This window comes from Atractosteus spatula, chromosome 6 (assembly GCF_055471065.1).
Source record: "Atractosteus spatula isolate fAtrSpa1 chromosome 6, fAtrSpa1.hap1, whole genome shotgun sequence".
Taxonomy (NCBI): domain Eukaryota; kingdom Metazoa; phylum Chordata; class Actinopteri; order Semionotiformes; family Lepisosteidae; genus Atractosteus; species Atractosteus spatula.
Genome location: NC_142711.1, coordinates 53549238 through 53566131, shown reverse-complemented (window position 1 = coordinate 53566131; position 16894 = coordinate 53549238). Strand labels below are relative to the sequence as shown.

Genomic DNA, 16894 nt, shown 5'->3' with positions numbered 1-16894 from the left:
TTTAGACTTAATTAATCCCAAAGCACATCTTCTCTAATTATTGAATTTGTGGGTTGTATGTTATTTAATACAAAAGATATAGTCCAAATGTTAATATGTATGAGAGAGAAGAAATGTGGTAATTAAAAATACAGTAATTTATTTTTGCATCTAAGGTTAATTAGTGACTTTTCCCAATACTTTGTAGATGAAAATATATCAACACAAGTAATCTTTAAGGACACTGGGTAACCATCAAGGAACTTTGTGTAAGTTAATCAAAGCTGCTTGTCCTAATTTGCATTTATAAGTGAAATTAAGAAAGTGTGATAATTAGCACATACGCAAATCTGCATTTGAGTTACTGCATTTGGCATTGTCCCATAAAAGGCACAAAAAAAATTACAACAGAAAATAATTTTCTGCCGTCAATCTGACTAATTAATTATACTGTATGTATATCTAACATTTTTTAAATATATGTTAAAGCCCTTAATGGTATACAGCTTTTTACACAGCAAATTCAGTTTCTTTAAAAGTCTTTTCAAATATTTATGTGCTTCTGTATATGAACATTTCACTGAACAGATGAGTTAAAGATGAGTTAAAATCACTTCCTTAGGTGATTTCTGATCCAGCACTGGAAGTTTTTGAATGTTCCCATTTGTGGATGAAGGAAGGTGACCTGAAAGCATTTTGCATGTGTGAAAATAGACCCAAGGGTTTGAGTCTTATACTGTAATTAGAACATTCAAACTGGCAGGTCTAAACTTCGTGACTTCAATTTGACATAGCCACACAGTATATTGGTCCTGGTTTGTTTAAGAGCATTGTGTAAAGTTTTAAAGCACCAGTCTACCCATTTCCAGCACACCATACAGGACAGTTTGAAAAGTATAATGTCAGATTATATCAAATCATTATGTTGTTCACTACCAAGAATTTACTGTACATAAGAGCTGCACAGCTCAAAAGTTAAAAAATGAAATTATCTCATAGATTCTAGATTCTCATAGATGGAATCTAGATTCCATGCCAGAGTTCAGTTCCTGGTATGTCGACAGCTATTAAACGCACGTTATACACAGAAATGTAAAGGAACTTTATTAATGTTAATAAGGGATTAAATAATGATTTAAAGACTGCTCTTCTTTTTTTTATCAAATTGATTACTTGGTTCTCTAATTATTTCCAACTACACATTACCAGATGAATAACTGAATATATACTGTAAGTACAAGTATATTATTTACAGCCTTTAAACTGTCATCCATTCTTTAGCAAATCAATAGCTACATATTTTGTATTTCCAAATTCACAATTTTCTCACGCGTGATTTCTGATTACCGCCTCACTGTGGAGATAAACGTGATTTGTTAATTTATGAAGCATACCTCTATACCAGGGCTGCCCAACAAGTTGATCGCGATCTACTGTACCATCGCAAGAAATAAATAAAAAAATAAATGGGTTATTTGACTATTTACTTTTTTCGACAGCCTAAAAATGTATTCAGATCTGTGCATGTAATGTCATACGTTTTACTGACCTTTGTTTGTGTTTAACCCTTATCGAAAGGGTTGTAAAAGTCTCTTCTCTAAGGGCTGGCTAACACTGGGAAAAAGGCTACAGGAGCTCCGTAAATACAGAGTGTTGTGTTCTCGGTTCTTGCTGCAGGAACTCCACATTCGCTACAGTGCAAAGTGGAGCGAAACATACTATGACAAACTCGCCAACAGTTTGGTAAGTTTGATTGCCTTTTTGATAGTTCTAGTGTTTGAGCGAAAATGATGAAGCAAAGAGACCGACAACTTAACCGTCGCCATGATTATTTTTTGTACATTTCGCATTCAAATCTGCCATGCTAGCTTTCTACGTGAAAAGGGGAAATATAGAACAGCATTTTTAAAACTGCGCACAAGACGTACGATGTGGACTTTCCCGCTAAAAGTGAGTTACGGAAAAGTAAAGTGGAAAAACTTAAATCTCAACTAGCAGCAGTCGGTTTTCAGGAGGCCTACTACAAGAGGGAAAGCGGCAATCATCGCATCGCTCCGTGTGAGCCGCGTCCTGCCTCAACACAACAAGTCTGTCAGGGATCGAGAAGTAATTTGTAAAAACCGTTTGCGGAGGCTGCTGACTTGCTGTTTGGAGAGTTCAAAAACAAACATTTTTGGCAAGGTTCAAAAAGCTGTTGCCTGAAATGAAAGAGTTTCTCAAGTCGTCTAAACATGGTGAATAAGCCCAATTAGAGGATGATAAGTGGCTTCTGGATTTAGCTTTCCTCACAAACTTGCCTGAACTGCTGAATGAGCTGAATGTCGAGCTGCAAGGACAAAGATAAAAACGATATCGACATGATCAGCAGTGTCAACACGTTCAAAAAAATTACAAGTAAGCTTCTCAGTGTCAATGCTCACATTAAGGAAGGATATTCTTTTTTTTCTAAAATGGGGAACATTACTTGTTCACTGTAGCATGAGTCACTTGCTTTTATTTGCTGTAATTTTAGTGATGGGTATCGTTATTGTACTGATGTCTCCACAGTCTGTTTTCCCTATATTAGGGCTTCAAATTCACACTGGTATATCGCGCTGGACTGGCAAATGAAAAAAGTAGATCTAACATTAAAAAAGGTTGGGCACCCCTGCTCTATACAGTATATCTCAGGGTCCACAGACCTCATCCTGAAGAGACATAGTTCCGTTGTAAATGGTCAATGAACAAGACTAAGTTGCAAACATGTTGCAGGAAAGTACAATTATAATCACAGGAAAAGCCCATTTCAATTTGTCTGTAAATATCAGTACAGAGACCATATTACATTAGAGGTTAGACACCCTACAAACACAGATACTGTATGTAGAAGTCTACCCGTTGTTTTTTAGTTGACATGTTCATTTTGTTTTCTTCAGGGAATAAAATCAATATAGAAAATTTTAAGTTAATCAGTTCTGTCTGTAGTGCAAGACCAGTTCATTTCTTCTTACTTGCCTACATTGTCCTGTGAGGGGCAGATTTTAGAGGCAGGTTATACTGTATATGAAGATTACGGAGTATCTGAAATGAAAGACAAAGGATAAACCAGAAAACTATTTTCGTTATCCATCCCATCATTTTTTCTATCCAATTCCACTAATTAAGGGTTGTGGCGGGGCCAAAGCCGATCACAGCAAGCAACACGTCCAGGTAGATTACAACCTGTACGGGACACCAGTCCATCACAGGGCACACACAGAGACACGCTCACGCCAGGGCCAATTTTCCCAGAAGCCAAGTAACCTACCAGTATGTCTGTGGACTGTGGAAGGAAACCGGGGTACCCAGACGTAACCCACACGAATTCGGGGAGAACCTAGAAATTCCACACAGACAGTACCCCCAGACACCTGGGGACAGCTGCTGACACGTGCCTGTGTTTGCAGAGAGTCGGCACAACATCCCGAGAGGTTAGAAGGGTCAGAGTATTTAATCAACTCTGGAACGGTCTTCACCTGGCTTAATTTCAGGCCTAGCGAGTCAATCAAGGTTTGAGGTCCTAAAAAAAGTAGCAATGAATCCACTGGAAGGGAACCCGAACGTTTGCACATGCCACATTCACTGTTTTCTTTTTTTCCAATCTGTCAAATTCAGAAAATATACTGTATTGTAATTATACATAAAAATGTGCAGAAATATGTGATGTTTAAGCTTGTACCCTGCAGAGGCTGTTACTTTTTCACTTAGAGATTCAGTGAAACATGCAATTTGACCAGGGGTGCCCACACTTCTACATACAACTGTATATTTGCATTTTTTTTACACACAAATCCAAATGACCAGTTACCACTCAATCATACTACACCAGGGTAGTATCTCTCAGCTCATTACAGGGTAGTTATATATGATTATTAATCCAGTCCTGTTTATATTCACAATGATTTATGTGTTTTGTATGTGATGTAAATATTTCTAATTTTCATTTTTAGGCAGCCCTTTTTTCATCTCGTCACAAATTCCCAAACCAATTATCAGGTTATTGGTCTGTATTTCCAGTTTTTAGGTGGAAGCAGTGTGTACCTTACTGACGACAGTTAGTTACATAAAGAATATAGAGAACCTAGGCCCTCCAGGATGAGGAATGAACATCTCTGCTCTGCACAGCAGTGTTCTGAATACAGAACACAGTGTTTTTGTTCTTTAAAGGAACACAATTTAAATGGGGGAAAAATGATCATGAATGATTATATATCTAACATATTATTACACATTTGAGTGCTGCTTTTCCAGAAGATCAATTGCCACCTGATTTTAAAAGTTTAATTACCAGCTTAACATTTATGTAATGAATGAAAATTTGATAATAAAAGAAATGTAATACCTAGATAATCTTACCTGTTTTAAAATCAATGAATTGTCAGAACAGTGTCAAAGATAACAATAAATGCCACAACTAGAACAATTTTCACAAAATAGAAATGTTTTTTTTTGTTAATTTATGGACAAATGTGATAATGATAAACTTGGAAAATGAATACTGTTTGAAGGGACTGATTTTCTAATGATTTTCTTACACTCTGCCTTTCAGCAGAGATTAAAGTAAATATTGAATTATTAAACATTAAAAAACATTTCACTGACCCTGAAAAGTGACTTTTTTTTTCTTAGTATTTTAAACATACAGAGTTTATATCAAAACAACAGGCTAAAGGAAATTAATGTACAAGTGAAATTTTTTTGAGGATGCAGCTGTTGGGTGCAAACATTTTGAATTTCAATGCAATGACGCAGAATTTCAAAATAATAAAAATTCAATTGTTTACTAAAATGTATATTGGATTAAATTTTAGGGTGCCTCAGTGGTGCAGTGGCTAGCATTGTTGCTTTGAAGTACTGGGGCCCTGTGTTCAAATCCAGCTGTCTGTATAGAGTTTGTAGGTTCTCACCATGTTTGCATGGGTTTCCTCTGGGTGCTGTTTTCTTCCCACAGTCCAAAGACATACTGGTAGGTTAATCGTTTTTTGGCAAAACTGGCCCTGGTGTGAGTGTTTGTGTCTGTGTCTGCCCTGCAGTGGACTGGCATCCTGCCCAGGGTGTATCTTGCCTTGCACCTGTTGCTTGCCTGGATAGCTCCACCACGACACTGCATAGAATAAAGCTGTTCGAAGATGGATAATACATTTTCATTAATACAATGAGAAATTTAGAAACAGCTTTGAACATAATGACAAATGATTTACCTTGCCTCATACTGTTAAGGTATTTATCTGTGGTGTATTACCTGTCAAGATATTACTTTTGAAAAGCTCTCAGTGCAGAAGTCTTTTGTGGTTCTTTCACAATCGCTTATGTGGCTCATCGCTTACAGGCTGTACCTATCAGAAACTAAAGGAACACTATGCTGTCAGGATTGTGACCTTTTCAAGCTCCCGTTAGCAACCTACAGAGGAATAAATTATTTCACATGCTGGCCTGCTGGACCACTCCATCTCTGTCGCTTCACATTAACTGTGCAAACTTTAATCTCCCAGCCCCCTTCACCTCTGTGCGGCCAGTGTCGTGTAAATACTCGCCGAAACCTGATGACCACCCCAGGTTGCTGTGAATGCAGCAAGTCGGAGCAAGGTTTTAACACTCATCAAACCAGATGCTTTAGTCCTGATAATCCATTGAAGAAATTCATGTTTGGTGAATGCGAGGAAATTTATTCACAAAACAATGCCAACATTAAAAAAATAGTATGCAAGCAGATCCCTATGAGACCCACAGCCAAAAGTGTGATTTCAAAAAAGAGAATGCTGGTAATCACTTGCCACTTACTAGCACAACTTTATGTATCACAGGAACAAGTAATAGGTTTATTCCATGCTGAAAAGAGAAGAAAAGAAACACAACGTTTCGGGTGTGGAGCCTTCTTCGGGTGTCAACTCACCCGAACACATCCAAAGAAAGCTCCACAGCCGAAACATTGTTTCTTTTCTTCTCTTTTCAGCATGGAATAAACCTATTACCTGTTGCTTTGCAGCCTACTCGTGCTGACACAGCTCTCTACTTGAACTACTTTATGTATCACATGCGTAATGCACAGGCTACACAGCTACATTTAAATTAAAACCATGCTTTGTTGTTTAGACAGTATTTGTTCATTGTACGCTAATTAGTCTGTTCCAAAATGTCCTAAAGGCACACTTCCAATGTGTCACACATAAGTGTTTTTTTTTTACAAAGGACATTCATCCCTTCATTCACCTTCAATCCAATCGTGACGAGCAAAATTAGGAAAAGTCACCAAGAACATGATTTTTATGGATATGACTGCTTACCTAGGAGAGACCTGTTAAAATATTTGTAAAAAAATGTTACTAAACTACACTTAACTGGTTATAATCTAACTCATAACTACTTTAATACTGATTTTGATTGATTCAAAAGCATTTAATACTTTTTAATGTTTATTTTTTGAATCTTCAAAACCTTAACATATTTACAGACCTTGTATTAGGAATCATGGCAAAAAAAAATTCTCAACAGTATAACACAACAAATACTATTGTGCCTTGAAAAAGTTAAAAATGATATTGCAGTAGTTCTCAGGCAGAGTCACTGGTGAAATCTATCAGCTTATCAAGACTGTATTATGCTATTGCATGATAACACAAATACTAATCAAATACCACTCAGCTTCCACAATGAAATACAAAATAACTGTCTTTGTTTATCCCTGCAAGCATTTAGCTTGAAAAAAAAATAACAGAGAAACTATGATCACTGCTGCTATATTTGAATAAAGATGAGGTTTAATTTATTTGTTGGCAGACAAGTTTCACGCTGAGTTTTGGGAATCACAGTTTTTGAACTAATTTGTTTTTGAACAATATTTGTTTTACACATCAAAACCAAATAAAATCCCATACAAACAATAGCAATTTCAATAGTCCAAAATAGCTTTCAAATTTTCAAAGCTCAAACTTGAAATAGCCGGGGAAGGAGCTTTTTCCAAAATGACTTTAGTGAGGCAACCTTATTAGTTTTTGTACATTCAAGGGCTCTGCCCAAGGCAATACATCACAGGTGGAGTTGGACAAGCTTCAATTTTCTCTAAGCACTGTGTGCTTTGACATTTCATTAGGAGTTCCAATGTAATAGTGTCATTTAGGAGTAAAAAAAATAAGGCAAGGGATACACAGCCACTTCCGTTACCTGTGTAAGCTTGCAATTTCTCACAGCATTAAAAGAGCATTAGTTAGTGAGGGCGACAAAGAACTAATCTCCTTAATTCAATAAAATATCTTCGACTCCAAAGTAACATCTATATAAGCAATGTAGAATTATGTATTAGAACAGAAAAAAGTTTGGAGATTTGTAAATGTGACATATGAACTAGGGGGGAACACTGCACTCACTGTATGTTGAATTTTTAGATCTGTCTTTGAGTATGAATATTTGAGTGGCATGGTGGTGGAATGGTTAGCATAGCTGCATCACAGTGCCGAAGCCCTGGGATCTATTCCTTGGCCACTATTTTGAATGCTCTCCTCATGTTCACACAATCATCTTGTTGGTGCCAGTATTACATTTGTACGATTTTGAGTTAACTGGTCAAATAGCCTGCATGATAGGGTACAGTTCTCAAAACGGCTGACCCCTGGCAGCTAGAAAAATAAATCCAGCAATTGTTCACGTGCCAGCAGAGAAGTGTTTCTTGTCAATGAAGTCGGGTTCAAGGTTCCAGTTCGAACAAAACACTTCATAAGATGGTTGTGAAAAAGATGCAGGACCACTTGTGTCTGAGGTATGAAGTTGCTGGACAACCTGGGCTTTGGCATGAGTAGGTTCAAAAATGGGAGAAGATATGCCCTACAGTTTTAACGGGTTTCCACTGTTCTCAAGTCTAAATCCAATGAGAATCTGTACGTGAAACAAAAGTTTCAATATTCAAGCAACATGTGTCTTGAATATGCAAAGGCGGATGCAGTGGGGAAATCCTCAAGCTGCTTTAAAAAGACACAGTAGAGCATTTAACAAAGACTTTAGCAACTTTATTCCAAAATAGGGCACGAAACAGTAAAACATATTCAATTAAAAACTGTACAGTAAAAAACAATTTAAGACGGTAGCCCTTAAAAATAACATTATTTTTTAAAGTTCCACACCTTTTCATATATTTTTTTAAATATACTCCTTATCAGCTACCTTAATGACAAAATGTACTAATAGTGTACAAAAACTTTCAAAGTGACACAACTGTACTTCTTCAACAACTTGGAACTTTCCCAGCATAAAGTGTCTGTGAAGGAAGCTTAATCATGTTTTGTGTGATTTGTCTCTCCCCTTCTTCTCTCCTCTTCAGCCAAAGGTTGGGAATCACGTGAATTTATATGTAAGACAGTTAAGGAACGTTCAGTAACAGAACACTAAAATAAAAACAGAACCTGCTACAGGGACATGCTGTAACACTGGCAATGTTCGACAAGTGGGATGTTGGCCAGAAACACATACTAAAATCATTCAATATAATTACATCTCATAGCATTGAATTTTTTTGTAAAAAAAAAACTGTAAAGAAGAGTGTTCGTAAGCCAGTTTCAGTGCTGTAACACATTATGCCTGTGCTGTGACAACTCTTTACCCATCAAACACATTGCTAGGGCTTTCCAAGCTCTCTGCTGGTGTCTTTGCAGCAGTGGTAAAAACAACACACCAACCTCTACAATAGCTTGTAAAAACTGTATAGACAGGGCGTCGTGGTGGCACACTGGATAACACTGCTACCTCCCTGAGGTCCCGGGCTCATTTCCAGACCCAGGGTGCTATGTGAATGGAGTCTGTATAATTCCCTCTGTGTTCGCGCGGGTTGCTTCCAGGAGCTCCGGTTGCCTCCCACAGTCAAAAACATACTGGCAGGTTAATTGGCTTCGGAGAAAATTGGCCCTAGGTTTGTGTGTGTGCATGGCTGTCTGCCCTGAGATAGACTAGCATCCCATCCAGCGTGTATCTTTCCTTGGATGGACAGAATGGATGGATGAAAGATAAGATATATACAGACAGATGACAACGTAGCAAATTAAAAGCTAGAATCTTACAGATGTCTCACTGACTTGTGTGATCCTTTTTGTCCTGTCAGTGAGACGCGAGACATGCCAACTAAAAAGCAGCTGCAAATATAAGGAGAGAAATGATTCTGAAAAAGACTCAGGTGTCTATGCTGCCGTCATTTTCAGCTTTCTAGACCTGGGGTCAGCAATGGACAGCATGCAAGCCACTCTTCGCACACAACCTGATTTTAGTGGAATGTGCAAAGAGAGTCTAATCAACAGCAAAGAAAATAAAGGATGAAAAACAACAAAAATGATGCTTGACTGCTATTTCAATGGCACTAGACTCTCTTGATTCTCAATAAAGTTTATGATGTCACAGATCACATTTCCTGCACTAACGTGGAGGGTCAATCATTTTGGACAAAATAGCAGTTCCCAAGAAAGTGATGTTAGACGTACACTCATTTCATCCCTCTCGGAGGGAAAAATACAGATTTGTTCAACAACAAAGACCGTACTGTTTGTGATCTGTGTTGTGAGAGCATTGTTTGCGATGCATCAAATTGCATTTTAAGAGAAAACATGAGAATCATTTCAAGGATTAGATGGAAAAAGCAATTAGATGCGAAAACAATACCCCCGAAAGAGAATGAAGAATGTGGGAGCAACCAAGGAACAGACTGAATACACCGATCTGGCGCCTCATTGTGAGCATATTTATAAAGGATATGTTTCGTAATCCAAGGTCTGCGTTAGCACTCCCGTCAAGATAAACTCTGCATTATGGACATCTGAAACAAAAGAACTGCAAATGAACCGGGGAAACGCCAAGTGAAGTAACTGAAAAATACAAATAATTAATCTATATTTACCTATATTCTTGGCAAAATACTCTCTGCACAAATGAAGATCGTTTTCACAGGATATCAAAATTATCTCCGGTAAACTCTAAAGATGAGAACAAGAAAATCATTTAAAATATCAACCTTTTGTAATGCATACTTTTTCAAACCATATGTTCTGTATTGCTTACTAAACTGCAGACCACACTTTCAAGAGCAACCATTACACAACCTTAATTAAATTCCTTGACTGTGGTATCATTGTAATATCTGCAGGAAAAAGTCAAATTTATGAACTTTTTTTCTGTGCTCTGCACCTGTATTACCCAAGTATAACAACATACACGCATATGAGAATATGAGTTTGCAAGTTTGCACATGTGAAGGAGATATACAAGGCTCAGTGAAATACAGATGGGATCTGGGAATGTTTCTGTCAGGCAGGTCACAAAGGGAAGTCACATGGGCATTCAGGGCCCATCTAACACATCCAGCAGTACTAACTAAAACAATAAAACTGTCTGGAAGAGGCCTCAGCAAAACACAAAATTGTGTCCGAGTTAAAGAGGTGCTCACAGGCTTCCAGACACATCCATATGTTAACATATAGTCTTACATAATGAAAATATATTAACTATCTAAGCCATTGCATTACAATCTGTAAAATGTATGCTTTTTCATTTGGATCCAGCAAAATGTTCTCCAAATGATTCTCCACACACGTTTCAATAAAGGAAAAACAATTGCTTATAGCACCCAAAAATGAATGTTTTGCTTCAAACACTTAAGTGCTCGGTAAACTTCTGCACCATTCAAACAATAATAATAACCTTTATTTTATATAGCACCTTTAAAAGTAGCATCTCAAGGTACTCTATAGTAGGTGTAAAACAGTTATAAGAACAGCAAATCACAGAATTGGAACACAAGAAACATGCAGAAAGAGGAGCAGCAGAAAATATGTGGAGAAGAAACTTCTAGAAATCCTACCTTATTTTGCTTGTGTTCCATGATTTTACGGAAGGAAGGCTGTTTTGCCAACACTTTGCCACCTGCACATTCCACAATGGATTTCATTGTTGTGAGGCTTGGGCAGATTCCTGGAGTTATATAGAAATACTTCCCCTTGAACAACAAAATGAAAAACAGCTCATCTGTAAATTCCCCTTTTGCCACTCTCACTTTATTTACTTTGAGAACTAGTGTACATGTGTATGAGTACAAAAGGGTTCAAACTTACAGTCTTCAAAATACATTTTTATCCCTTGTTTCATTGTACTACTAGTACATTCTACTAGTAATAATAATAATGTAACAGGACAAACTTTAGTCAACTGGCATACATGGTTACATGGTAGTTAATACTGCTGCCTCACAGGTTTTGAAACCTGGGTTCGAGTCCAGACTTAAGACGCCTTTTATGCTTGGAGCTGATGTGTTTTCTCTGTGTTTGTGTGGGTTTTCTCCTAGTGCTCCGGATTCCTCCCACAGTCCAAAAACATGATGGCTAGGTTAAAGGTTAAGGTTAGGCCAGGTTAAAAGGTGATGCTAAATGGCCATACGAATACATGCATGCCCAATGGACTCAGTGAACCTGCCTGTACTCCCATATAGATGTGGGGCTGTTGCAACCCTTGCCAGGAATATGAAGCATTTTGATAACGTATGAAACTGTGCAATAAAATGTTTAGCACCCTATGTCAAAATACACAGAGTGAACTGATCTGAGTCACTTAAGACAAGGTTTTGTTTTCAAGAAGTGATTTGGAAGGAAAACTAGGAGACTGCAATTACAGCAGACTGAAAGCATAGCAGTTAAAGAGGGATTTTTAAACAAAATACTTAATTTTAGTTACATTAAGAAAATTAAGATTACGGCGAGTTAGAGGACGGCAGTGTGGAATTTTATGTTTTGTGCATGCTAAACTAAAACCTGACCTTTTCCGCGCCATTAAACATTTGTCCTTTGTTCTCTCCGAACAATAAAAAGAAAAAATGAGTAAAACCGTTTTAATCCTCAAGGGCCCATAAAATATATGTACTGTTCTCCCTAAATTGCTGCCAATTCCCAGTTCAGCGCAGCCACAAAGACCTTGATAAGCTTCATACATTCATGAATCTGCCAACACAGAACCTGCTCCGGAACAAGTTCATTATCCGACATCAAACCCAAAATGACAGATGTCCTCAGTTGTTCTTCTCGGCCAGCACGCGAACAGCAGTGTCCGTCTTTGACGCGCACCCGCCAGGGGTTCGCCGGCTGGTAGCGAGGGCTGAGACGAGGACCCCCTACCTTGAAGAGAGGAGCTGAGTGCGCCCTCTTCAGCGACTCCTCCAAGCTGAAGCAGAACAGCACCTCTGCCTCCGCATCCCTCAGGACGAAATTCTGCTCATCTGGAAAGAGAGAAATAACGGAAATCTTTCGAAGGGCATATCGAGCAAATTACTCTTCAGAGCAGTCAACCATGCTCCCACATTTCAAACAAACAGTTTAGTTTTCTGGAAAACTTTTGTTAACACGGGGGTCTGATTCCCTCCCCCAACAGACTTGTATTACAAAAACACAAACCTACCAAACAGATCCAACAGACTTTAACAAAGCATAATATTTAAGTTTTAACACAAATTAAAATTCAATTAAAGTGTTTTTCCTAACTAATTTAAGGAGTAATCAAGGAAGTGCTTAATTGTACTCTAGAGGATAAAGATCTTAATGATTGTTTTATTAGGCTGGACTAATTAAGGTACTGACTATAAACTTTGAAAATATAGATACTGCTTTTAGAGTTAAAACATCTTGTATTGCTTTTAGTGTGTTAAACCTAATGTCTGAATTGCACTGTACTTTTTCCTCTCTCTGCATGACCTCTTATATCACTGGCACAAAGCCAGTACACTGCTATTATTAAGAATTCTCATTATATGTCACTATATTAACTCATCCCACCTCTGCTATTTTACTTCATGAAATTGTCCCTCAACCCATAAAAACACCAAATCACCGTCCCTAATACATTTTTTTTTTCTTTTCTTTATGTAAAATAAAACCTGTACGTAATATAAAATCTGAGCACACTCTGTCTTCTGGAGTGAATTTTATGCTGTCGATTGAGCCTTTGGGACGATGGTCAGTTTTGAGAACGTTTTTTCCTGCCTGCTAATACAGTTGATACAGTTGCGTATTGATTTTACTCTCGTCTCTGATGAGAAGCTGGAGAGGAAATTTCACCGCTACTTTTGCCACAGCAGCATAAGCATTTGGACATTCTTACTAGCTGGCTGGAAGAACATTAATTACTTTTACACTGCAGTAAGTTATTAGACTTTTTTAAGAATAATGTAATAGTTTCACATCAGTATTTGCCCTTTGTGACTGTTGGTGACTAATATTTTATAAATCTATTTAACTAAGCTGGATATTGCATGCTTTATTATTTATTCACCTATTATATTAAAAAGTCCCCTAAAAGGTTAATATCTAACAGAGAATATTCAATTGATTTTACATATTGATGTGTAAAAAATCAAATATAATAAGGAGGTTGCTATACGGTAATTAATAAACTAATCTGCTGTACATACCAACAAATTTCTGGGCTTTCCAACTTTCCTCTAACCACTCCGGAGTCACTATGTGCTTCACAATGGACACAGCTGTGAGAAACTTCACTGTTCGTGTCACTTTGCTTGCGATGAGATGTGTACACTTCTGCACACACTCCGCCACCTCACCGCCAAGAACATACAACTTCTGGAGAGAAAAGAAAGACCTGCAGAATTAATAATCTCACATGATAAGAACTGAATAGGACACACCCATCTGTCAGGTATCTTAAGAAATGATACAAGTAATAGGTTTATTCCATGCTGAAAAGAGAAGAAAGAAAACAATGTTTCAGCTGTGGAGCCACCTGTGATTTGAAAACCTAATTCGGGCCTTCTTGCTGAATATGAACTGCCCTTCGCATATTGTAATGAATGCCTATCTTTTTACCCAGGAATGTTAATTTAGGCTAGAAAATAGAAAACTCTTGGACCTGGCGTTTCTGTTGACAAACGTCACCAGAGACAATGCAGAACACAGAGACTTTGGGCAACTTCAGCTACCGAGGTTTGCAAATGCTTTTTAAGTATTGATAAATCTTAAAAACTCCTTGTTTAGGCTTTTGGGATGTGGCAACTGTAAGGTGTGTGTATTCACATCTTTTGTCAGAGAAATTACTGTTTCGTAACTCTGAACTCATCGTGCTTAAAACTGGTAACACTTTACAAGAAACACTTTAAGAAACTTAGTTACCTTTATATACTGTTGAACCTGGGCTGGTTCAAATCCAGTGAAGAAAACAGCAGGGGTAGATTCCGGTGGTAGTTTTTTAGTTGGAGTTGGCAAATCTTCAATTCTGTAATGACAACACTGTTCTGAGTTGGGCGCTGAATATTATATTTCACTAGCAATACTGTCAAAACGTATTATTGTTATACAAGAATTAAAAGGATATGAATGGCCAAATAGACACAATAGGTGCAGAATGTACCAGAAACTCGTAAAGATGCGTTTCCTAATTCTGTGAAACTTACTTCATTTTATATCTAAATTAAAATGCTGCTTCACCGGTTACCAAAAACAGCTTTCTATACTATTTTGTTGCTATTGAAAGTAAAAAAAAAAAAAACAAAGTTAGGTTAGAAATACTGTTCTAGCATACAACATACAATTTAAAGAAATTCACATAACAAAAACGTAGAGGCTCAAGAAAGTAAATTTGCTCACCCATTCATTCCAGATCAGATACGATTGATTTAATTGAATGATTTACACATTGTACTCAAGCGTAGTACATACCAGCCCTAGATCAGCTCTATCAATGCCCATTGCTATACAGTACATGTTTATGAGCAGACTCACAACCTTCCAGGACTGTAACTCACCTTGGCTTTTTTGCAGGAGGTTGTGGGTTAGGTTCACTCTGTCTCTGCTTCTGCTGAAGCCGGATGGTCTGTTGTTAAAAATAAAGAAGCTAAATGCCTTTTGTCAACCACGTTATATGATTCAGCTAACGTGTAATAGGTTAATTCAATATCAGTTCATTCATTGGATTAATCCCATTGGTGATATGGTACTAACCAAATGAGTTATATGATACATATAAGTTATTTTACATCTAAATTAACATTAATAGCCTGAATGAATACAAAAATCTAACTTAGAAATACTAATATTATGAGGAAGACATTATCATTTTAAAGAATATGGCATATAAGAGCAAGGCATGTACAATTCTACACAACTAAAATTGCAAGAGATTTACCACTGTCTGAAACTGAAGAACAACTCAAGCTAAGGTTTTCGGGAACACAGAATGTGCAGAATGATTAAGACGTGCTCTGGAGCTCATGAATTAAAGAGGAGGATTCCAGTCCTGGTCTCAGAGGGCTGGTGTCTCCGGAAGGTCATAAAGGGCCTTTTCAAAGCACCAGCACCTCTTAAGCAGGGAGAAGTTATTTAAATGGTTCGGATGAATAAAAAATGAACCGAAGTTATTAAAACCTGAGCAGGAAAGCAAATCTACAGGACCAGACTGGAAATCCCTGTAACACGGCCTCTTTTATCAACGAGAAGAAGACAACTCAAGTTAGGATATTTGTTTAGATATAACAATGTTGATCGATACCAGTTTCTCACACAGCAAACACTTCTTAAATCACAAAGCAAACACTATAATGTGTTTGTCTAGAAGACCTTATGAAAAGTATTTTCTGAAAAAGTGCAATATTCCAATAAAGCAAACTCCTCAAAACAAGTCGCTGTGCTTGGTTTTGGTCTGAGTTCTTCAAGTGATACGTCATTAAAAAAAAACCAAGATAAATGACAGCATTTTTACATTTTATACAAAAAAAATACCAAAACCATAGAAGGGTTTCCGAACCAAACAAAATCATATTGGTTTAGATTTTTTTTTCTAAACTTTAAATATTCAGTCACTTTCAAAAGCCCAGAACATTGAAATTACAATCTTATCTTGAACTTATAAACCAGAACCAAAAAGCCATTTAGACCTCTTGTATGCACAAGGAAGAAAAGTGCCATCCATTAGTGATTCTGTAACCGTTTTATAAATTTCTTTATCCTTAACCATGTATCCTTCTGCTCTGTATAAAAAAACACCAAACATAATACTTACAACCAGGACATCTGGTGAGATCTTCAAAGGTCCTTGCCATGCCGCTAGAGGACAAAGTTAAATCTCATTACCACCCTGAAATTCCTGACATTTTACTTTTATATTGTACACACGGTAGCTCTCAGCAGGAATGTTTCTACCACAGACAGACATGATTTTATTAAAAAAAGAACAAGGACAGAAACATACGGGAAATGATTTTCAAATGGAACAGATTGTTTTTATCGGGCATCTACGTTTTGTTGTTCAGCAATAAGGGAAAAAAAACGTGATCCATTTGGGAAACGGGAGAAAAGTTTTTCCTTAATTTAAAAAAAAAATATATATATATAAAATACCTTGAGGGAGCTGTACTGACATCAAGCACTTTTTCTTAATGGTAACATCATACAAGCTGAACCACCAGCTGCAACACTACTACAAGCACTACAACATGCTCTAGTCCCTTTTAAGAAAATTGAATTGTTTAATCTTATATGGATTATAATCTTATTTTATAGTGACCTTTTATTGGAAAAAAACAAGAAAAAAAGCACCAGTTTTTTAAATTACAAATGATTAGCAGTCTCCATTATCCAAAATCTTACCCAATAAATTCTGTACCAAATGCTGATTTGGTGCCAGAGGGTCCTGAAGGTTAAAAACTGAATAACGGCTGTGCTGGATCTGGCGCAGAGCTTCGAAGTTGCCAAGAAGAATATCGCAGAGCCACTGAGCATTGACACAAGGTATCCTCCATTCTTTGGCTTTCTCGTATTTTAATCCACTGGGTCTGCACAGAACAAAAAAAAAGTACATTATAGCCAAATCTACCAGGAATCTCTATCTTGATTCCTGTGCGCACGATATCAGGCAAGCTTTGAGTCAAACACAA

The 16894-nt window shown here is 37.2% G+C and overlaps 1 protein-coding gene across 4 annotated transcripts in view; it reads right to left on the bottom strand.

Annotated features, from left to right (window-relative positions):
• Nucleotides 1–8182: 8182 nt before the first annotated feature.
• Nucleotides 8183–16894, bottom strand: part of paxip1 (PAX interacting (with transcription-activation domain) protein 1) — a 31013-nt gene continuing 22301 nt past the window's right edge. Inside the window, exons 12-21 of one of the 4 annotated variants that reach the window (XM_088919117.1) lie at nt 16608–16792; nt 16021–16064; nt 14768–14835; nt 14136–14238; nt 13421–13589; nt 12132–12232; nt 10829–10963; nt 9869–9944; nt 9729–9787; nt 8183–8340 (exon numbers count right to left, since the gene is read on the bottom strand). In XM_088919117.1, coding sequence (XP_088775243.1) covers nt 8323–8340; nt 9729–9787; nt 9869–9944; nt 10829–10963; nt 12132–12232; nt 13421–13589; nt 14136–14238; nt 14768–14835; nt 16021–16064; nt 16608–16792 — 958 coding nt within the window. In that variant the 3' untranslated portion in view covers nt 8183–8322. Of the gene's footprint in view, nt 8341–9728; nt 9788–9868; nt 9945–10828; nt 10964–12131; nt 12233–13420; nt 13590–14135; nt 14253–14767; nt 14836–16020; nt 16065–16607; nt 16793–16894 lie in introns of those variants that run through there. The other 3 variants (XM_088919118.1, XM_088919119.1, XM_088919120.1) reach the window with 3 other exon arrangements.